Source organism: Biomphalaria glabrata, chromosome 4 (genome assembly GCF_947242115.1).
Source record: "Biomphalaria glabrata chromosome 4, xgBioGlab47.1, whole genome shotgun sequence".
NCBI classification, from domain to species: Eukaryota; Metazoa; Mollusca; class Gastropoda; family Planorbidae; genus Biomphalaria; species Biomphalaria glabrata.
Window position 1 is genome coordinate 24374298 of NC_074714.1, and position 24394 is coordinate 24398691.

Consider the following 24394-nt stretch of genomic DNA (forward strand, 5'->3'; position numbering starts at 1 on the left):
AGAATGTGTGGTTTCCTAGACCTGTCGAGAATGTGTGGTTTCCTAGACCTGTCGAGAATGTGTGGTTTCCTAGACCTGTCGAGAACGAGATCAGAAAGTCATTAGTGTCAAAAGAAGAACTGCTCAGTCAGGAAGTGAGAACAAAATGTTTAACTACATTTTACGTCTGGTCACCTAATATATAATACTGAATCCCACTACATCACCTGCCAGCAGTATTTCATATTTTAGCAGCTCAGAAGGCAATACATGTTTAAGTGTTAAGCCAGTATCAATCCATTTGGAATAGCTCCACTAAAGACATCCTCCTTGAAGACTTTGTGAATATGATGATTGATGGAACGAATTGTTTTAAAGTCACTTTTATTAGACCAAAACATGGGCTCATTCTCTAGAGATTTGCATCTTTATTAACAGTCCGGATGAATCTTCTAGTAGAGATGAACAGCAAAGTGCTATCATAAGGTAGCGAGAAAAGAATAATTTCGTACAAATTTCTTTCTTTGATTGACCACTTTAAGTTAGCAATGTCTACTAACAATGTCTGCTTTACCATCATTTGAAACTAAAATACAACAACAACAAAAAATAAGCCAAACCTCCTGTAAAAACTCATGGATCATCTGTATTCACAACATTAATCTGGGATCCGGACAGTCTAAACTTCTAAGCTTTGTCTTTTCTTAACTTGCTTTCACTCTAGAAGCGTCGCTCCTTGGTGACCAGTTCAAAGGTCATATCTAGAAATAACTAGAAATAGTGTTAGAAATGTTTTGAAAACAATGAACACAAGAGGGTAAAGTCCGAACTCGAGAATTTCTTTAGTGACACAGAAAGATGAAGTCCTCATAGCTGCACAGATAGAAAGATGAAGTCCTCATAGCTGCACAGATAGAAAGATGAAGTCCTCATAGCTGCACAGATAGAAAGATGAAGTCCTCATAGCCGCACAGATAGAAAGATGAAGTCCTCATAGCCGCACAGATAGAAAGATGAAGTCCTCATAGCCGCACAGATAGAAAGATGAAGTCCTCATAGCCGCTTGCTTTACAATCTATTAGCTGTATGAAAAGTGGGAAGCTTGCACACAGACGACCAGGACAAAAAAAAAAAAAAGCGAGTGGTTCTAATTTTGAAATGTTCGACTATTATATTTAGTTGTACCTGAAAACAAATGAATTAAATAAAAGGATGCTTTGATTCTGCTTTTTGTCCTTCTTTTGATTTTCAGGTTAACAAAACTAGATCTAGATTGGATTTTATAGTAGGAAGCAAAAGGAAAGTTTGACTTGAACTACAAACAAAGAAGAAAACGCTCTTGCATGTCACTCTGATCTAAAAACACATTAATCCTACTGGCTTTCAAATTACATCAACACTGAACATGTTGGGATTGTGTCACGTGAGTCTAGCCTGCAGGCACTCAAAAATAGCCCTTTCAGAAAATCCTTTTGTTTCATTAAAGATCAGATAACTCGTCAGTATTACATGTGGATTGGTTCCCTTGTAATTACATGTATTTGTCCTTCTTAGCATTTTTAATTTGTAGACACATACTGCTGCAGTTAGGATTCTGTTTTCTATAAAATAGAAGACACTTTTGACTGTCTTCCGCAGTATTTGTTTTAAAAAAGGTGTGGGTGTCTTGTTCAACGACTTGGTCTTGAACCTCTTGCTGTTCCCTATATTGGTGCTAGGACACCCCCCCCCCCCCCCCAATTTGTTCTTTAAACCAAAAGTTTACATCGCTTGAAGGGAGACCATCGCCGCAACTTCTCAATATTGCTAGTTTTATCTCCACTTTTAATATAAAACAAAAATTAATTAATTACCATTTGCCGATTTAATAATTTTGTTAATTTCTTGATTGCTTAATGTGTTTTCATCGACACTAAATAACAGTGAAACATTTCAGCTTGATTCGAGAAGAAAAAATGTGAGAAAAAAGTGTAAAAAGAATCCACCCAAACAGACAAACAGACATTATTACGTTTTGACTCGTTTTTTTTTTCTCCCACTGCCCATTCTCGGATCAAGTAGAAATTTAGCAAAATTATTCACAGTCGATGACAACACAGGGATCAATCCAAAAAGTAACCAATTGGTTGTACAAATTAATTAATTATGTTTTATATAATAGAAGGGGAGATAAACCCTTTAATTTACAGACACACGAAAGAAATCAGCGGTTCCTTCCCTTAACTTCGTTTATATAACAATATTCTTTGTTCAATTACTTGCTTAGGTTTTGTTTTTGTATTTGAAGAATATGGTTCAGTGTCTTATGTTATGTATAATTGCTACTTTACTTATGGGTCCATTATCATGAAGGGTTTCTAAATTTAATTATTTACTGAAGATGTTACTCTAGTCAAGTGTAATTATTAGTTGTTTTTTTTTTTAAGAATCTCATTTCTCTTTTTTATGTCTGTTCTAGTTTCTTAATGTTTTCTTTAGTTTACTACACCGAGGGACAATCATAAATAAGATACTACAAGCAATATTTAGATATAGATAATATCTTATCTTTAAAATTTTAAATACTTTAGAGAAATGATTGGTGATATGTTAATTAAGTGTATTTGACATATGAATTATTCATCTCAGAGATTATCTCGCTTGATCAAAGTCTTTGTTTACAGTTACCTTTCTAAGCTATGGCTTACATTCTTGAAGCAATAGCAAAATGAAACAGAAAAAAAAAAGTGTGAGCAGGTCAGGCAGGCGCGAGTGTGGTGGCCTATTCTCTTCTTCTGCTGAACATTAAATTCATTTTTAACAGTAGGCAGGTGGTAGCTCTACTGGGTGGGCCCAATCTGTGCACCTCGGTCTGCGACCAAGGGGCTAGAGTCGCCTAAGCAACCAGACAGCACAATTAAACTAAACTAAACTAATCTAGCTAACTAAAAGAACAAACTAAACTAAATTTATAAAACAGAACTTATATACACTTTATTTACAACAAACTTACAAAGCAATAAAAATATAGATGAATACAAAAAAATAAACTTAGAAATAAACAACTAATCCACCTGACTATACCACTACCAACACTAACAAACTAATTAAACCAACTATCTAACCAAATCACTACAATTACTACCCTAGACCTATATCTACACAATTCTACACTAACTGAACACACTACAATAAACTAGTCTACATATAACAAAAAAGGTACAAGGAGGCGATGGCAGACTAATGGCAGTCTAATGGCAGACTAATGGCAGTAAGGATAGCCTGCAAAAATAAATACATAAAACGTTAAAAAATAGTAAAAAGCTAGACTAGACCTAGTCTAGTACACAATGAGTTAGAATTTTGGTGAAAATTGAGGTTTTAAATTTTATAATTTTTAGGACGCCCCTGAGTCTTACCCAATTTAATGGGTACCTGATATTAGTTAAGGATGTAAAGCCAGGTGGTTTGTTATGCTGGTGTCATAACATTCTTTTTAACCGTCAGCCAATGTCTGAAAGTGCTACTATTGACCATTGGAGGCTTACATTAGTGAGGGAATGACTAAATGAAGAAAGATGGATTTTCGTCAAAATAATACTTTAAAAAAAAATCAATAAAAGTGAAAATATCATTACACTTCTGCCTTCAGTGACGTCATGTTTACATTACTCAATAATTTACTAGAATAAATATAACGCGCGCGCACACACACACACACAAATTGTATATACATTCATGCTGGGTGACTCGATTCCGGATACAATACTATATCAAATTTTGTACACATCAAGTGAACTGGCAAGAAGATAGTATCATTTGTCTTGCCTGAGGATATTTTTCTGAGTTAATTATCGACATTATAGACTTTCGAACATGTTTCAAATATTTCATAGATCATTTCCGGGAGACGATTTCCCATAAACTAGGTCATACGGATTGTTTTCGGGAAATCCATAGTTTAAAAATAGCAATCGACTTGCGAGACAGCTATAAATGAAAGGAAATGTTCAGTTTAGTCAAGTCAAACACCAAGGGAAGTAATCATGCAGCCAGCACTAGTTATTTTCTGTATTGTGGTCAGTCTATAATATTTAGTTCTATTTGTAGTTATTTAAAATGTAGAATGTAAAATCTAATAGTAAATGAATGTTTAACCATGACATTGTTAGACTTTACATTTACTCAACGTTACGTACATTGTTTGTTTCAGAGCATCAGCCAGAGTCTCAGTGTAAGTAGACAGATTGTAGTGGACAGATTTACACATTTACACCTTATTTTAGCGTACAGGGATCCCATGAATGCTAGAATCGGTCTGTATGACAGGGGAAAATAAAAAAATGCCAGTGACATTGGCGTAGCCGGGAGGGGGGAGTTCGGAGTTTGCCCCGCTCGCCCAAAATGAAATCCCTCCACCCCCACTAGGGGGTAGGGGAAATAATGTGAATTTTTTTTTTGCTTTATTTTAATTTTTTTATTGTTTCTTTTTTTTTTTTTTTTTTTGCTTTGTAGAGAAGATTAAAAGGTTAAACCATTAGTTACCACAGAGTTGCGGGGGGACTTGAGGTTAAAAATCCCCACTTCAATAAAACAAGAACTATAGCAAACTAAAGTCGCAAAATTCCATGAGCGAGTTATGAGTTTAAACCCCCCTCCTAAGGGTTTAAGGGTAAAAACAACTCTTCAATATGAGACATAAGCAAAAATCAAGTCACCAAATGTAATGACCATAACCAAAGGAAGTTTTGAGTTTAAAGCCCTCCTGAAGACGGTTTTTCAATATAAAACGAAAGCAAACTACAATCACCCATTTCTGTGGTGCTTAGCCTTGGTTTATTTTGAGTTTAAAAATCTTGAGTTTTAACTTCCCTTTTCGACAAAAATCTAATGCAAACTAGTCACAAAGTCCGTGAGCGTAGTTTTGGGAGGAAGGGTTGAGTTTAATACCCCCCCCCCCCGCCAATAAGATCCTAAAGCCAAAGGGGTCAAGATGTTAAAATAACCTTTCCAATTAAAAAAAAATTGCAAATCTAAAGCGACTAAATTCCTGGAGCGTAGCCAGAGATGTTTGAGGTTAAAACCTCTCTAACAAATAAAAAACTAAAGGAAAACTACAGTCAAGAAATTTCCTGAGCGTAGCCAAGGGAGGTTTTGAGGTTTACCCGCCCCTCTCAATAAAAAGAAAAGCAAAGCTATAATCACTCAATTCCACGTGCAAGCCAAAAGGGTTTATGTGGTTAACGGTTAACTTCTTCCCCTTCAATACAAAGTAAAGCCATTTCTACATAATAATAATACATCTCTGAATATAATTACTTTTTTTTTTCAAATGCAGGAAATAATGCCTAGCTGACAAGGGAACAGTGTCTATTGTTGTTCCATTAACTCCAGAATGAGAGAGAGAGAGATAGAGAGAAAGAGAGAGAGTGTGTGTGTTGGGAAAGGAAAAAAAATCACCCTGACACTCCCCCTCCCGAAAAAAATCCTCGCTAAGCCCATGACCACAGAAGTATGTGTTGCCAAAAATGTATATAAGAAAAATAGCCGTTTTCAGAGTGTACAAAAGATGTTGCTAGGAAAGAAAAATGTATTTCCAATTAAGAAAAACAGATATATTGGCAAAGAAGAAAAATCTATTTTACTAAGGAAGAAAAATATTGCCAGAGAAGAAAGATGTGTACTGTCGAAGGGTAGAAATATATATTGCGAAAGAAGAAAAATGTGTACTGTCGAAGGGTACAAATATATATTGCAAGAGAAGAAAGATATGTACTGTCGAAGGGTACAAATATATATTGCGAAAGAAGAAAGATGTGTACTGTCGAAGGGTACAAATATATATTGCCAGAGAAGAAAGATGTGTACTGTCGAAGGGTACAAATATATATTGCCAGAGAAGAAAGATGTGTACTGTCGAAGGGTACAAATATATATTGCCAGAGAAGAAAGATGTGTACTGTCGAAGGGTACAAATATATATTGCAAGAGAAGAAAGATGTGTACTGTCGAAGGGTACAAATATATATTGCCAGAGAAGAAAGATGTGTACTGTCGAAGGGTACAAATATATATTGCCAGAGAAGAAAGATGTGTACTGTCGAAGGGTACAAATATATATTGCCAAAGAAGAAAGATGTGTACTGTCGAAGGGTACAAATATATATTGCGAAAGAAGAAAGATGTGTACTGTCGAAGGGTACAAATATATATTGCGAAAGAAGAAAGATGTGTACTGTCGAAGGGTACAAATATATATTGCCAGAGAAGAAAGATGTGTACTGTCGAAGGGTACAAATATATATTGCAAGAGAAGAAAGATGTGTACTGTCGAAGGGTACAAATATATATTGCCAGAGAAGAAAGATGTGTACTGTCGAAGGGTACAAATATATATTGCGAAAGAAGAAAGATGTGTACTGTCGAAGGGTACAAATATATATTGCGAAAGAAGAAGGATGTGTACTGTCGAAGGGTACAAATATATATTGCCAGAGAGGAAAGATGTGTACTGTCGAAGGGTACAAATATATATTGCCAGAGAAGAAAGATGTGTACTGTCGAAGGGTACAAATATATATTGCCAGAGAACAAAGATGTGTACTGTCGAAGGGTACAAATATATATTGCCAGAGAAGAAAGATGTGTTCTGTCGAAGGGTACAAATATATATTGCCAGAGAAGAAAGATGTGTACTGTCGAAGGGTACAAATATATATTGCCAGAGAAGAAAAATTGACATTGTAGAGAAGAACAAAAGTTGACAACAAATGTTTAAAGGAAAAAAACAACAAATCTTCTTATCTACAAATGAGGTACTAAAATCCCTTAAATGAAAATTAAAAAAATGTCTATAAGGATAAGGTAATTTGCATTCAGTCTTTGTGAATGAAATGTGTCATCAAAATATCTCAGCAATGGACTGCCGATGGCATCAAATTCAAATCCATGAGGCGATACAACACTCTTACCTCTGTAATGAAGTCCTTCAGTTCAGTCTGCAATGAACCACCAAGAGATAAGGCGATACAACACTCTTACCTCTGTAATGAAGTCCTTCAGTTCCATCAGTCTGCAATGAACCACTAAGAGATAAGGCGATACAACACTCTTACCACTGTAATGAAGTCCTTCAGTTCAGTCTGCAATGAACCACCAAGAGATAAGGCGATACAACACTCTTACCTCTGTAATGAAGTCCTTCAGTTCCATCAGTCTGCAATGAACCACCAAGAGATAAGGCGATACAACACTCTTAGCTCTGTAATGAAGTCCTTCAGTTCCATCAGTCTGCAATGAACCACCAAGAGATAAGGTGATACAACAATCTTACCTCTGTAATGAAGTCCTTCAGTTCAGTCTGCAATGAACCACCAAGAGATAAGGCGATACAACACTCTTACCTCTGTAATGAAGTCCTTCAGTTCAGTCTGCAATGAACCACCAAGAGATAAGGTGATACAACACTCTTACCTCTGTAATGAAGTCCTTCAGTTCAGTCTGCAATGAACCACGAGGAGATAAGGTGATACAACACTCTTACCTCTGTAATGAAGTCCTTCAGTTCAGTCTGCAATGAACCACCAAGAGATAAGGTGATACAACACTCTTACCTCTGTAATGAAGTCCTTCAATTCAGTCTGCAATGAACCACCAAGAGATAAGGTGATACAACACTCTTACCTCTGTAATGAATTCCTTCAGCTCAGTCTGCAATGAACCACCAAGAGATAAGGTGATACAACACTCTTACCACTGTAATGAAGTCCTTCAGTTCAGTCTGCAATGAACCACCAAGAGATAAGGACGACGGGAGATGGCAGCGACCAGGCAGCCACCAAACTGTTGTGAAGTCCTTTATACTAAGCCTGCCTATTGTTACTACTTCAAGTGTCTCTATGCTTGTCGTATTTCCTGTCTTAATGTATCTACTCTCTTGAGATTGTTTCTCAAATAACTTTCTTAAATCTATTCCTAACAGTTCGAACTACAAAACTGTGATGTTGGTATATGTTCTTGTTTAGTAGAATAAAATATTACAGTACAAGAATGATGCATTGGACAGAAGTTCAAGCGTCGTAGAAATTTTATCACTAATTTATAAACTATTTAAGAATGGCGAACATTATTTAGTTTTGTGCGAATTAGATAATGTTAATGTGTAATTTTAGTTAGTATATAAATCATACTACAAAGTAGTATACATTAGGTAAATACTTATAAACATATTCTGTATGTCAAATACTCAATTTTATCTTAGCTTTATGAAATAGTTAAACACATGCCGATTTTGGGGCAAAAGAATAAGAAAGTGTAGAGAACATAACAATCAAAAGAGACTATCGCCATCAATAGTTTTTTCAACTTGCATATATTTTATCTCATTTTTTATTCTTCACTAAATTTGTTTATGAACAAAATTTAACCATGGAACTATACTAATGGAACACCAGCTTCGAGATTTTATGATCAGAGTGCCGTAGCGCATCTTTTTTCGCGCACCATACCAATTTGAAAAATCGATGAGGATGCCAAAGAAGAAATTTACTCCGAGAGCCACTTGGATTGACCCTCATTGAGAGTAAAACTTCCCCACACTATATTTTATTAGATCTGTAAAAACTTTATCCATTTTCTCACTATCTGATAAAATAGATACAATTTCCCTGAATAATGGATCGTCACAAAAGATTTTTTTTAAAGGCCACTTCGTTAAAATAGGTGTTTCCAGTACTTCCTCATTTGGGTATTTTACACAAAATCTAAAGTTTTTTTTATTAAAAAGTCATTTTTATCATCTGTCCCGCGCAACCAAACCATCCACTTTTCCCGGTCACCAATGTTCTTAACAAGATATCAAGAGAGAGAGGCTGGTCCATTATTTGCGTAGTCCAGCCAGCTTTTTTTTTTTGACAACCTTTTTTCGTTCTCACTCATGAAGGATATGTTTTGAAAATTAGTCTTACAAAATACAATTCCAAACCAACTCATACAGTTATCGTCTTTTCACAGTATTGAGGAGTCATCCTTTTTGCTAGCCAGAGTGTTAATTGACAAAAGTGAAAAATTCATTTGTTTAATTTTTTAAAGTAAATATTCATAACTATATATTTTATATAATAATATATTTTTAAAATAATAATCTTTTATATAGGCATGCTTTAATAGATCTAATAAATGATTAACTCGGACCTACCAATATGGGTATATAAATACTTAAATCTGGGTATTTAAAATTTCGAATGCGAATTTTTAAAAAACCGAACTTATATATAGAATCTAGATCTAGATCTCTTGTATAATATCTAGAATAATATCTACAACACCTAGACTAAAGTTAAAGACTAAGGTCTAGATTTATTTAACGTTTAAAAAAAAATCAATAGATCTAATATAGACAGTCATGAGATCCACTCTATTTTATCTAGATCTAGAATAATCTAGATCTAGACCATACACTACAGTACTACAGTTACATGAGTCAGATCAATAATTGTCAATATGAATATTTATAGATCTAGTCTAGAGTCTAGATCTATCGATCATCTAGTCTGTCTATAGATATACTGCTATACTTATACACTTTTACAGTATATAAGTATACTCATACGAGTCATACTGGCTATACTATAGTATAGAGACACTATAGTCAGTATAGTTAATACTTTTTAATAGTAGATCTATAATCTATCAATTCTATCTAAATCTAGACTTCACTTTCACATCACATTCACACGATTATTGATACAGACAGTGAATGAAACGAATGCAGTGGTTATACTGATTATACTTAAAGTGACGATACTACTTATAATTATAGATCTACCAGTTGATAAACATCATCATCATAGATAATAATCTACATCTATAATCATAGTGCCCTTTATTTAGTCAATATAGTCAAGTCAAGATAGTGGAACGTAAACTCGAAGGCTTAATACAATAGGACTCCTGCATAGCACCACCAGAAAGGAAAATCCCATCATGTTGCAAAATAAAAGTCTTGGACCAATTTTAATTTAAGATATAGATATTATACTGTAAGCTGTATACATATTTATGTATATCCTGTCATTCAGCCAACAGGTTTGGATTTAGTATTTCTTTAAATCTGTTTGATATTGTACTTAGAACTATTAATCTGAGCCCCATTAAAACAATAGGGAGTGCAGTGGATGAGTGGTAAGGGAAATTTTACTTTTTTAAAATTAAAATAAGAATCTAACAAAAGTAAACATATAAAATATGGTGCATTCTCCTTAAAACTAAAACCTGGTGCAAAGGTTTAAAATGTTGGCAAAAAAAAGCAACATCAATTAAATATTCTTAATTCCCTTTGCAAAACTTACTGAGAAGAATATGCATGTTGTTCCCTCATAAGTTTCTTGACAGAGGAAATCTTGTTTATATTAGATTTGAATTAAGCAAATTAAGAAAAAAATTATAATCATTATTTCAAATGGTTGTATCTAAACCTTATGAATTATTTTTCAGTTATAAGTATATTGAAATGAATGGATAATCATGAAATTGTTAAATAATTGCTGCTATCATTCCATTGACTAAAGAACCATAATTTTTTTTTTTAATTAATTTCAAAATGATTTTTTTCAAGCAGAGTTCACATAGATCTTGAGTGAAATTTTTCTTTTTTTTTGACTAATGCTTCAATTTTATTGTATCATTAGTTTTTTATTTTTATTACCCGGAATATTTTAAAAATGAGTACACTATTTTCATGTAATAATGTAACTTGGTATTCACACATCAAAATACGCTATAATCTTTAGGCCATATAGATTTGTATAAATATAAATTAACTTGCTGAAATACATTGTATATGTATATTGTTTGGATAAGAATAAAGTTTTTCTGTACACAATTATTGTTCAAGATTTGTTGATGCTCCTGCTTAATAAATTATATATACAGGTCATTAGTTTTAACACACTACTGACACAAGAAAAACTGGTCGCCCCCACTTCCATTACATAGATGTAATAAAACGTGACCTCAAATCAGTGAACATCAATACTGACAATTGGGAAGACATAGCTTTAGACCGCAACAGATGGAGAGAGACAGTGACCAAGAAAGCTATGGACAGTAAAAGTACATGGGTCTCAGCTGAGGAAGAAAAACGTACAATCCGAAAAACGGCCAGCTCCTCTACCACCGAAGCAAAAGCCACCTTAACCTCCGCTATCTGTGGACGGGAGTGTCTCTCCAAAATAGGGCTCCACAGCCACATGAGGAAGTGTGCTCTGAGATGAAACCTTAGTCTTTCTACGACTGAAGGAGGCCAATGATGATGATGATGATACAGGTCATTAGTTTTAACACATCTGATAATAAATGACAGTACAAGTTATTGAATGAAAATTTGTCATTATTTCAGGTGCTTTAGGCCTACATCAATGTGAGGTACCAGTACTTTGATTGTGTCATATAACAATTTAAAGCAACATTTTGAAATGAATAGTGTGTAGAATTGACAGTAAATACATTTAAGTGATGGGCTGTGATCTGCATGAATTGAGAGCTGATCATGTATTGAATTTGTGTTTTTGATCTTTACTTCAAGTAAATGTTAATGAACAATTAATTTTTAATGAATAAATAATTTAAAAATAAATACAAAGAAACCATAAACATCTACTTTATTTTAATATTTTTTTTTCATCAGAACAGAATTTCCAACTTTGCATCCTTAAAATAAAATATAATTTATTTAGAGTAGAGTCAGAACACAAAATCATAGTTTTAAAATATAAAGTAAATGAAGCTAAGCTGTGATCTCTTATAAACATTTATATATAGACTACACACAATTTAATTATTATTTTTCATCAAATTGCAGGAACTAGTACATGTACTTATGCATATTTGACAATAAAAAACCTTAGTCAATGAAATAGTAATACTAGTAAATGAGATAAAAGTAAACTAAATATCATCAATGCTATTGAAGCCACACTTGTTTCTTTTTATCTTGTTTGGTGGACTGCAATTAAAGTTGCTATTAATTTTACTGATTGTCTTAGCTGAAATGCTAGTGTCGTCTCTTTGAATCCTAAGCTTATTTTATTGGTTACTGGAAGTCCAGATGTTTGGAGTTTCATTTTAAACACCTATACTTTCCGAAATGGCCTTCCGATAGGCAAAACCTATTTGCCTAACATGTCATATGCACATAAAGAGGTACCACAGAAATGCTTTAAAGACAAGCTTAGGTGCCAACTTGCTTTAACTGACATAGAATAAGAGAGCACCTGGTTGCATACAGCTTCAGAACGAGACAGCTGGAGGTCACTTACAAAGGTGTGGTATACACCAATGAAAATTAATTGCCGAGGGTAGACGGCAAAAAGAAAAAAAAACAACTGATTCTACCACAGGTGGACAATGGTTATGCCTGTGCTCAGTGTGGCATAATATGTAGGTCACAGCTGGGGCTGAGTAGCCACTGGAAACATAGCATTCCTCTTAAGTCTTCCGAATCAAAGACAAGCCTATCATTTTTGTAGCATAGTTTGTAGCTTCTGTAAATGCATGAAATGCCATCACAAATGACACTAGTCCTCTGTGAGTTTGATCATAGTTTGATGGATTATAAACATCTTACTTCTTTGCCTTATATTAAATGGTCCTTCTCTCTACTGTTCCTCTAGGTACTTGCGTTTATCTAAATATCATTGATATATCGTAACATGTCATCAAAATAAAAGCTAGAATCTCTGCAACTGGTTTACAAGCCAGAAGTCATCAATAACACTTGCCATTTAAAAAAAACAACAAGTTAGATTACTGATTAGTCAAATTAGTGACTGATTATTCGATTCATTTATTTAGGCCTATAATTTTTTTTTATGTGAATATATAATGATCCTTTATACTTTGTGACTTTACTAGTAGATCTATACTCTATACTTTGGAGTAGACTTGTTTGTTGAGCTAAAGTCGGAAGTACACATTGAATTTTACTGTGATCTAGTAATCATCTAGTCAAATGTAGTGATCTACTAGTACTAGATACTAGATCTAGCTAGAGTCTAGTAGTAGAGTGTAGAGAGAGTAGGCCTATCTCAGTATCTGTCATATCGTGATCAGTAGGTGGCTGAAGTTTTATAAATCTATTCCATGACAAAAACCCTGGCTAGATTTAGATCTACTGGTCTAGACATCTAGATCTAACTAGAATTAAACTAGAAAACTGAATTAGAGAAGTAGCTTTCTGGATCTAGAACTAGAATCTATATATTACTAATATTAGATCTAGTTGCGTCAAACGCTTAATTTTTGGTTGTTGTTTTTAATAAATGCACATAAAATACATTGTATTTTGGCAATAAAAATACCCAGTTGGTAGTCAAGTAATTCTAATAATTAATTAATGAATGACTCTATCAGTATTTGTTTTAGAATATTTTAGATCTATCAGATTCATATGACTTATTATTTATACTTATTTTATATCATTCGTCCAAGAAAATCTAGCTCTAGATCTATTTCATCTTAGATTAGGCTATAGTTTTTTTTTTTTTTTTTTTTTGACATTTTATTTAGGCTACAATATTATCAAGATTAACTTTTTCTTTGTTTCCCACGAGACGTGTATGCCTATAGCCTAGTCCTTTCGATAATAAAAAAAAAACGATTAGAAATGCGTAACTTGGAGTGTCAAAACTGTATTAGGCCTCCTATTTTTATTTCGTGCAATTTAGTATATCGTAACAAATACGCATTTAGCGGAACGGTAGACAGGTCTTCATCCAGATTTAGTGTAAATAAACCAAACACAGAAACACTGAAAGATTGTATTTTCGGAATTTCGATTCTATTTTTTGGAAAATAAGTGGCATTTTATAGGGTGATCGAAAAAAATAACTTTTGTGACGATCTCTTATTCAGGGAAATTGTATCTATTTTATCAGATAGTCAGAAAATGGATAAAGTTTTTACAGATCTAATAAAATATAGTATGGGGAAGTTTTACTCTCAATGAAGGTCAATCCAAGTGGCTCTCGGAGTAAATTTCTTCTTTGGCATCCTCATCGATTTTTCAAAATGGTATGGTGCGCGAAAAAAGATGCGCGACGGCACTTCGACTCTCTTTGTCTTTGTAAAAAACTCGAAGCTGGTGTTCCATTAGTATAGTTCCATGATTTAACCCTTAATTCGGATTTTTCCCTTTTCCGAACTCTGGGAAAATCTGCTCCAACTAGTTTCTAGTTTTTTAGACAATGTTAGCTACAGCCATTGCAGTTTTATCATGACTTAGACCAATTGTGCATTTAGCAGGTATTTACACATTAAATTTTCTTCTTCGTATCAGCTGGACAACTGTGGTGGATGTCCGTATGGTCAAGTGTGTGTGGACACTGGGATTCGCTGTATCACAGAGCCATGTCCGACTTTCAGATGTGTAGCTAACGACTCTTGTGGTGGTTGTCCACCATGGGCAAAGTGTGAGATTCTATTTCCGCCATGTCCGATATGTGTCGATAGACCGCGCTGCATTAGACCAAAGTGTTCGCCTGTACCAACATGTGTGGACATACCAGTAAGTGTATCTTTGATTGAGATCTATGAGTCACGTAGAATCGTTTTAATTTTATCTATAGATAAAAAGTACACCTGTTTTATTTGAGATTTAGTTTTGCATATCTTCTGCACATACAGCAGTACATAGATGGGCGCCCGAAGTATTTTTTCCCGTTTGGTACAATTAGCCACCTCAAAGTCGTAGCTTCGACTTTCTAGTTTCGGAGGATATAAAAGAAAAGAACTAGATAACTTGTTCAAGAAAACTTACACATTTTCCACATTAAAAGACAGCTGGCAAGGAGTTCTCCTTTAAGGCAAAAAACAATAAACAAACAACATTTATCCGATTCTAGGCCTTTAATAAATATAATTAGAAGTAGAATTATGTGCAAATGAAAATAAATCGCCACGACTAACTTGCTATAGAATATTTTCCACTTTTATAGTGCAAAGAAATTCCAGTCTATCATAAAACGTAAATGGTCGGTCATCAACTCCACAGTAGGAAAAAAAATTGTTACTCAGAATATTTACTTAAGATTTAATTGATTTGATGATGCCGAAATTGTCTCGAATTTGGCTACTCAGGATCCAGGGTGGTGCTTGCAAAGACTATGATGTAGAGGCATTTTGAGTTTCTAAATAGTTACATTTTTCCAAAGTAACAAATACTCTTGGTATTTGTAGTCCCCGAAGAGAATTGAGTGAATCTCATTTTAAAACATCATTTTTACTTGTACAGATGCAAATAAAGAAAACAATTAATTTACATTTTAAATAACTGAAAACAAAAAGTAAAGGTTCCTCTTTCAGACCTGCGAGCTCTGGGTGCAAATGATGTAAAGCTCAATGAGATGGTTCTCATCACAACGACCAACCGCCTTTACTTCTTCAACGTATTTGAAGTACCATTCAAATTGCGTCCTTACAATCCGGAAGCTATAAAACTCCAAGGCTGTAATGGGAATGAAACTCGAGACCCTCTTGGCCGCCTTGCACCTTTAATTACTGAACCACTTCTTAGTAAGATCCTGGTCTTATTATTCATGACATTAGTTTCGCTGATTGAGAACCTCATCATATGTTTCTTTCTTTCATTGTAACGGTAAATAGAATGGTCAATGCATATTAAAAGAAGTACTTTATCATTGCGCGCTGTTCTCCGGGTTTAAATCTTAACATAAATTTGAATTACTGTAACTTCTGTAAATCTTTATCGAGTTTCTTTTTTTTTAATTTAGCCAATAGACGAATGTGGAGGTTGTCCAGCTGGTCAAGAATGTCAGCCAACGGGAATCGTCTGCAAGAAAGCCCCGTGTCCAACTCACAAGTGTGTCCTGGATGCTCCTATTAGACCCTGCACCCTATTCTGCGTTAAAGGATTAAGGTGTGTGGTCCGACCAAAAGAATGTCCAGCCGGTACTTTGTACTGTGACAAGACTCCTGTGCCACAGTGTGTTCCAATCAAGCTAGGTGCATGCCCAAAAATAAATTATAGTGGGATAAAACCTGGTGTATGTTTATTTGATGGGACTTGTAATACAGACGATGACTGCAGCCAGTTTGAAAGATGCTGTGAAACAGGATGCTACGAAAAGAAATGTGTGGGCGTTCCAGTAATAGATTAATTCACACACTTTTGAACACGCCTTTAAGAACGCTCGAGATTTCTCAGTCAACTGTTTGCTGAAACTATGGAAGAATAATTGTGAAAAGATTTGCTGAGTCTTATGTTTAATCTTCTTTACCTTTACTAATACAAAATACAAAAATAACTTTTTCTGTGTTTGTTTCAAACTATATAGAGTATTATCATTATTATTATTATCATTATTATTACTACTACTAAAAAATCTATGATTACATTTTTCTCCAACAAATTAAATGATGTGAGCATATTATTACTCCTTAAAAAAAATCTTTTCTGTATCTTAGTCGTTTTAAAAAAGTGTGAAATAGAAACAAATATTTTCTTCTTTTGAGATGCCATCCTATAGAAAGTAGACTGTCTGTATGTGCAGGTAATATACACAATGTTAAGAGCAATGCAAAGCAATGGAGTGCTTTATTGTCTTAGGAAGTAACGTTGTAGGTAGAACCATTGAAATCTACTTGTCAAACATCGCTCAATCTAAGACGTCATCCGCCACTTGATCTTTTAATGACAAAACTTAACAAAAAAAAAAACAACAGAAAATCTTTTTGTTCCGTTATTTTGCAGTTAATATCAGGGGCGTAGCTAGGGATTTGGGTTCCTGGGGGATCGACCTCTTTGGGGGCCCTTGCATTTTGACATTTGGCTTCATGACATGAGATGATCTGCTTAATAAACATATAAGCCTACATTCAAATTCGTAAAGTATATCAGTAAAATTAACAAGAAATAATCATTAAGAATCTTTTAATGAATAATACCTTTGTTTATTGGCAAAATAATGGCGAAAGAATGCACAAGTGACAAATCTCAATTGATATCGCTTCACGTCGTGCTTTCTGTGCATTAAAGGCATCTATAACATCAGCTACATCGATACAGTATTTTATTTGTGTCTTCACTTAATTTAAAGCCATCCTAACTAAGCCTTTCTTGTGTCATTGTGTCACTGACATTAAAGTCATGCTAAGTCTTTCTTATATCATTGGGCTCCTGAGATAGTTTTTGATTAACTTGAGCTTTGAAATTTTCTTTCACATGACGCAATGGAAATTGCCTAAGTTAGCAGATTTCGGATGCAGGTTGCAAGGTTTGAGCACACATCATTACCATATGAAGCCAGCTTCCTCAATATGTCAATTGGTGATTGTGGCACTGGTTTGTTCATGAAAAGTGCTCGTGCATCAATGATATCATTCAATAAGCGATTTGCCTGTATCAAACAGGAAAAAGTAACACAGTTGTTCTTCATCGTGTCATCATCCATAGACCCCAAAAGGTGTCTTGTTTCAAGAAGAAACCCAAAGGTGTCCACATGGTTTTCCAGCCTTTGGAATCTGTCCTTCATCTCCATATGAAGTCTGTCCAGCCTTTGGAATCTGTCCTTCATCTCAATATAAAGTCTGCCCAGCACTTCTGTCGCAACACATTTGAATTGCAGTTCTATTGACAGTCCTACATCAGAACTCAACTCCCCATCAAGGTTTCTTTTTTATGGTTATTTTGATTACAGGAAATCCATAGCATTCACTACCTTCTTTTGCTTTATCGATGGATTGTGTGATCAGTTTCGTCCGTTTCTCATCATTTTGCAGAAAGCATGAAAGGGTTTTGATTTCTTCAGCAGCTTCCTTATGTGCAGTCCAGACTTTTGTAGATTCTTCTGAACTATATTAATTTGGCGCAGGAGATTTGACCAGTATTCCAGATAAGCAAAAACTTCATAATTTTCCAATGCATGAAGACAATTTTGTGAACTGCTTCTAGTGTCCATTTTTTCAGTTGTTGATTCAGAAAGTTTCTCCAACAGTTTGATGATTTTGTCGAGATGCAAGGAAACTGCCGACGTAGCTTCTTCTCTTGCCGACCACCTTGTATTACTTTCTTCAAGCCTCGAGGCTCCAGCTTCTTTCAGTTTGGCCCATCTCTGGAGTGAATTTGAAAAAAAAAAGTTGAACAATTCATGTAGAAATCCAAAAATAGGTAACAATTGCTGGATTTATCTCAGCAGAATGAAGAGCTGCCAGGTTCAGAGAGTGACTATCACAGTTCAGAAATGTTGTCTTTGGATTTATGTCTAAGAGACGTTTCTGCAGGCCAGACAGACGTCCACTCATTGTGGCTGCGTTATCATAGGTTTGACCTCTGCACAGATCAAAGTCCAGTCCAATGTCTTTAAAAGTTTTCAGAACAAGTTCTTCATAATGTTGTGAATCAGGTTTACACATTTTAAAGTAACCAATGAATGACATTTTCATTTCCAAATGATCAATATCCAAGTAACAAACTATTCTTGATGAGAAACATCTGGGGTGGAATCAAGCTTCATTGAAAAGTAACAAACTTGCTTGACTTTCCCAACAATTGATTCCCTAACTATATTACCCATCAAGTTAATGAGCTCATTTTGAATTTCTGGTGACAAGTAATGTTTCTTCCCATATTCGATTCTATGTAAGTGGTGTTTCGTAACATCAAATTCTGCAAAACATTTCAATGATGCTAGGAAGTTCCCAGGATTGGGTGAATTCAGTTTTTCTTTGTGACCACGTAAGCTTCTGGAGAAGGTGATTTTGGAAGTCCATCGCTTGACTCATCTTCACTTACTTCAGATGTTTTCTATGACTGTGGTAAAAGGGTATTCCCCTGGAGTTTCTTCAGCACTACTTCTCTCATCAATAAACATTGTCACTTCTTTGACTGCTGTATCTTTGTATGAAGCATCTGAATTGTGATACTTTTCTTCGACGCGTTCATGGTGTCTTTTGTTTTCGGTGCTCTTATCAGGTTTCTTCTTAAATGAAAAGATAATGAAATAAACTACCCTATATACCAAGTTACTTACTGAGAGTTACATGGCTATAGTCAGCGCTACTCTTTGAGATTTAGAGTAACCCCGCACGGAAAGAGTTAATAATTTGTGTTCAATACATACAATAGGGTCACTAACTTATATAACAACGTGAAATGCAATATTACATGACAGTGACGTAATATTTAATTTATTTAAAAACAAATTTCGGACACTTATTTGGGGGTCCCCCTGAAGTGGAGGCCCGGGGGGATCTTCAAATTCTCCCCCTCCTCCCCCCACCCTAGCTACGCCACTGGTTAATATATAACAAACAAATAGTGAACAAAGTGCACGTACTATTCGTTGTTTACGTTTCAACATCCACTCAACAAACACTATTCCATATTGATCACACTCTAACCTTCTCCTACTGCTGAAATATGGGCTGGCGTTAAGGTCATCTAACAAACACTATTCCCTATTGATCACACCCTTCTCCTACTGCTGAAATATGGGCTGGCTTTAAGGTCATCTAACAAAGTCTTAACATAGACATAAAGTTTTACCAGTTCAAAGTGATGGTATCTGAATATGGATCAGCCCGCATACGGATAGGCAAATGTTCACAAAATATTTGCTTATAAAAGTGTGCGAATTTTTTTTTTCCATTTAGGTTGATCTCTACTGATGCCAAAATATCTATAAAGTATTCCGTTTATTTTTTCTAGCTTCCTATGTGTAATCAAATTATCTAATTTGGCATCCTTTATAAACTTGAATTTAGAGCAACAATGCTGAATTGTGTATTTAGTCTCCTGCTTCTAGTGAGACTTGGATCAGAAGCTTTGCTAGAAGGTAGTCTTTTTTTTTAATTAGCATTTTAATTTTACTGTTCACTATTCAGTTTACTAATGCCACATATTTTAGGAACTGTCACAGGCGTACAAGTTTAAAACGTCATTATGAAATTATAAAAAAAAAGTATTGAGTTAAAAACTCTACTTTTCCCATAGGAAAACTATTCAAATAGTTTCTATAGAAACACTTCTGCGACATACGACTTATATGGAGTCCTTCAATCGCGACTATGGATCCTCTCATTGAATGCCAGGGCATTAGCTTAAAGCTTAAAGCTTAAACGACTTTAACTTCCAGGCCCAAACCTCTCTCCGAATACCTGCAGAGAGGAGGGCATGATTCGAACTTGATATCATCGCTGTCACAGCCTTGAGAGCACGCCACCTTATAGCTTCTCATCAAATGTCTATCACCTCTAGTGTTTGGGTAAGAATTATATCCCCAAAAGTTTAGATAAATTATATTTCTTTAAACATAGCCTCTCTTTTCCCATCCTGAGTTTGAAAGTTTGAAACTTTGAAAACATGTTCTTGTCATCACTATCACTATTTATTTCAACCAACAAATGTGATCTGTGCACTGATTCATTAACTGACTTTCGTTTCCATCGTAACCAGTTTCAGAAGCTAATTGTTACGTTTTCTGAAGTATTTTGTCTTTCTGCCATAAAAGCACAAAGCGGAGTTGCGGGAGAACAAAACAGTTTAGGTCTCTAACATGCACGACTAGATCAGCACATGGATACGAATAGGAAGTCATTATCTTCCTCTCTTTTGACAGACTGTCTGGAGTATCTAAGATAAATGTGTACATAGTTCAGTGCTTCATGTCTGTCTGTCATAAAGGAAAATAAGAGAAGACAAAGTAAAACACAACAATACACACATTGGAACAAAACAAAGATGATATTATGTCTAATTGTATCAGTTTGGATTAGTCATGTAATAAATTTGTGATAGATCTAGACTAACAATAAATGTGTGTGAATAGAAATATTTTTACCAATTGTTTTAGCTAGGCGTAATTTTCATTTTTTTAGCGTTCTCAATAGGCTATGAGACTATCACTTGTCTGGACCAGTTGAGGGAAAAAAAGTGGGGGGAGGGGGTAAGAAAGGTGTATCTGTGTAGGTTATCACAATGGATTTTTAAAATGCATTGGATCAATTAAAAATAAGAGTACTACTTGAATAGGAGCTCGAGGGCTCAAAGCTTCTCAAGCCAAAACACTAACCACTGTGGACAGCTTATGAAAAAAGAAGGTTTTATAGTTATGTATTGTTAGTTTCAATTCTTTAAGCCACGACCTACTTTTATACACAAAGTATAAAGGGGATTAATTTAACTTATGCCACCACATCTGTCAAGTACACATTCTTTTCCTTGTTCGATACCATACAAAATAATTAATTACCGATAGTTATTTAACTATTTTTTTAAAAATTCATCTCTCCTTTACAACAAATAATTATAGTGAGAAAGTTTCAACTTGATCCGAACTCGGGTGTGGGAGAAATACCTTGTATAGACTTTTGACCAGACAGTCAGAGGGAGTTCATATAAGCTTTGTACAAAATTGAATTATAAATAAGAATTCTTTTTTTTTTCGCATTAAAAATATCAAGTAGAGATTTTCATCACTAGCTCATTATACGTTCATAGTATTGGTGTTGGACTACAGACAGGGGTCAATCTCTTGTGTGATTCTTTCCACAGATGATCCATGTGAAGGTTTTTGTTTCCATGGTGGAACATGTGAAGCGCCTGCTTCTATTCCCTATTGCAAATGTCTTCCAGGCTTTACTGGCAAAAGATGTCAAATATTAACAGTTGTACAAGGAACATGTCCAGTTAGTGACATTAGGGCAGACGTGTTTATGTCATTAGGGATTAGATGTTATACCAAACAAACTTCGATCTTATTTGCAAAAAGATAAAACTATTTGTCAATTTTCTCTCCTTTATTGTAATCTAATGCAATACTATCTATCTCTGTATCTATCTCTGTATCTCTGTATCTATCTCTGTATCTCTGTATCTATCTCTGTATCTCTGTATCTATCTATCTATCTATCTATCTATCTATCTATCTATCTATCTATCTATATATATATATACATATATATATATATATCAACCTATCTATTGTACTAACTTACTTTCTATTAATCTGTTTGTCTGTCTGTCTTTTTGTGTAACTATCGTGTAAATTTTTTTAAAATCTTTAAGTCGATATTTACAATGTTACATGTTTCTCTCTCTTTTTAAAATCTAATATTCAGCACACTTTAACCTTTAAACTGAGTCTTTAAAGCAAACTATTTCTAATCTAATTCAAGTCAATTTGAATTCTAGACCAAAGGATTATGTAGCGGCGACCGCTGTGTCTCTGACTCTGATTGTGATGACCAAAGATGTTGTCCCTCAACCTGTGGAGGCAGTGTTTGTACTCACGTCCCTGAAGGTAAGTTTACAATCAATGGTTTGAAACATGCGTGAGATTTTAACTCATTACCTACTGTTGTCAAGATGATTAGATCTGTCATGGTCCTTTTGATGCCGAAAAATAAAAGAGCTTAGGTGAAATTAGAAATATTTGTTGACTTGATGGGTAGTTACACTTTTTTTTCACTCTTTTTATTTCTATTTAAACTTCTGTTTTTATCCGCCAAAAGAGAGAGAGAGAGTGAGAGAGAGATAGAGAGTTGTAGACCTGTTTCCAACACTAAAAAAGAGCTGAGAGTTCCTATATTGGACTGATTTGCTTAGATTTAGATCCTCTCGCACTCTCCACAAAGCCTCTTCCCATCTGGTGTCCATTGCTCTGAGGTCCTCTATGAAAGTGTGGCGCCAAGTTAGACGAGGACGTCCATGTTGGCGCTATCCTTATCATTGTAACTCAATGGACTGAACCACGATCAAATAGGTGTCAATATTTAAAGCCCTTGTTTTACAAGCTTAAGATCCAGCAATGTGTAAAGTTACATTTCTAATGAGTAAATACGTTTCAGATACTATATACTAGATACTATTCTCTGTTTTGTCGTGTACTAAATCACTTCATTTTTTTTTATTGAATAATGTAACTCTATAGTTTAAAGAAAAAATTGGTTGTTAACAAAGGTTACGAAAATAGGTCATATTGATATTAAAAATTATGAAGGTTTATTAACTTATACTTTTTAATATCAATATGACCTAGTTTCTAATACTATTGTATTAGACATGGATTGGTTGAGAATGTAATCATGTTTCTTCCATCAACAGTTCAATTTCCTTAAAATACGTAAAAGCTCATCTAGCTTCTCTTTTTTTATTTGTATCCCAGCATTCTCCTGGAGGGTAAAGTGAGAGATATTTTGGCTTAAGAAATCCTGCGAGGCCTTTGATTTATAGTCCCCAAGTCTACACTGTTTCATTGGATATAGTTCCTTTGTTATCTATGACTGGGAGAAAGTGACGTAATTGGTATTAAGATAATCTAATTGTACCTCTTTCAGACCTTGCCCTGTAGAGTGTAATGGTCATCTGATGGTTAACGAGGGAGTCATGTGAAAAGTTCAACGATCAACTGACTTTTATCCAACTAAAATCAGGTCATCTCATCTCTGCCGGCCAGCTTTCTCCAGGCGTCTCTGTTCTGGGCGATTCTCTCCAACTGTCCCAACGTCTTGCTCGTCTGCTTGGCAACTGCTTTCAAATCGAGGCGCCGTGTATTCCTGGGCCGTCCCTTCTTTCCTTAGGGGTTCCAGGTAAGGGCTTCCCTTGTTATGTTGGATGCAGGCTTGCGAAGGGTTTGACGTATCCAGTTCCAGCATCTCCGAAGGATATCTACTTCAATGGGCTGCTGCTTTGTTCTTTGTCATGGTTCCTTATTCCAGATATTGTCTAGCCAGAATATTTCTCCGGAAGGAATTGTTGAATACCTGGATTTTTTTCAAGGTAGTGGTGGTGGTTCTCCAGGTCTCTGCTCCATAAAGTAGTATTGGCTTAACAATGGTATTGAAGAACCTGATTTTGGTGGTGGTGCTTATTTCCCTAGATCCCCAGGTAAAGTCTAATTAAAGTATTAATTACACTAGATTTTACAAGAAACTTCACTTTGAATTTGATTTTGTTCTCGACTTCATAGTCGATGTAAACCTGGCGGCGCTTTGCAAGTCTGTCAAATGTCTCCTGAATACATCCTGTCGTTTAGCTGTCAGCTGTGATGGATGCCCGCCCCTTGTGACATGTATTCAAAACCATCTGCTCGAAGAAGGACACAGCAGCATTCTTCCATTGAAGTGACTTCAATACTGAGCAACGCTAGCACTTCAAGAAAACAGAAGAGCAGAAGCTCAATACATTTATATAATGAGAATATAAATCATGTGTTTGTTCTTCATGTTATGTTGTACTAGTATTGAAATATGACTAATAAAGGACATGAACAAATAAAAAGGTTTGATTGCAAGACATAAGAAGGGAAATGTGAGATTATACAGCAAAAATGTTGAATTTTAAATGAAGTGAATACACAAGTTGAGTTAATTATGTACTAAACATATTGTCTTCAAATCTTTCCTTACAAAGCTCACTTTG

At 34.9% G+C, this 24394-nt stretch overlaps 1 protein-coding gene across 2 annotated transcripts; it reads left to right on the forward strand.

The window, feature by feature from the left end:
- The first annotated feature begins 3935 nt into the window (after positions 1 to 3935).
- On the forward strand, positions 3936 to 24253 carry LOC106066768 (neurogenic locus notch homolog protein 3-like). Of its 2 annotated transcripts, XR_008777582.1 has the most exons (6): positions 3936 to 4037; positions 14294 to 14521; positions 15747 to 19808; positions 21527 to 21660; positions 22166 to 22274; positions 23943 to 24253. XR_008777582.1 is itself a non-coding variant. In XM_056027000.1 (4 exons), exons 1-4 carry the CDS (start codon positions 19745 to 19747, stop codon positions 24098 to 24100), a joined length of 465 nt encoding a protein of 154 aa, XP_055882975.1. In that variant the 5' UTR covers positions 19455 to 19744; the 3' UTR covers positions 24101 to 24253. The 2 variants fall into 2 exon arrangements, 1 of the variants encoding a protein (XP_055882975.1); XM_056027000.1 differs by lacking the exons at positions 3936 to 4037; positions 14294 to 14521 and having other exon boundaries at positions 19455 to 19808.
- The last annotated feature ends 141 nt before the right edge of the window (positions 24254 to 24394 follow it).

Excerpts from the sequence above, each read along its gene's own strand:
- LOC106066768 (XM_056027000.1), top strand. The coding sequence starts at position 19,745 with ATGCTGAATTGTGTATTTAGTCTCCTGCTTCTAGTGAGACTTGGATCA. Across the intron at positions 21,661-22,165 it reads TTGTACAAGGAACATGTCCA|ACCAAAGGATTATGTAGCGG; the intron begins GTTAGTGACATT and ends TTTGAATTCTAG. Across the intron at positions 22,275-23,942 it reads TTGTACTCACGTCCCTGAAG|TCGATGTAAACCTGGCGGCG; the intron begins GTAAGTTTACAA and ends TCGACTTCATAG.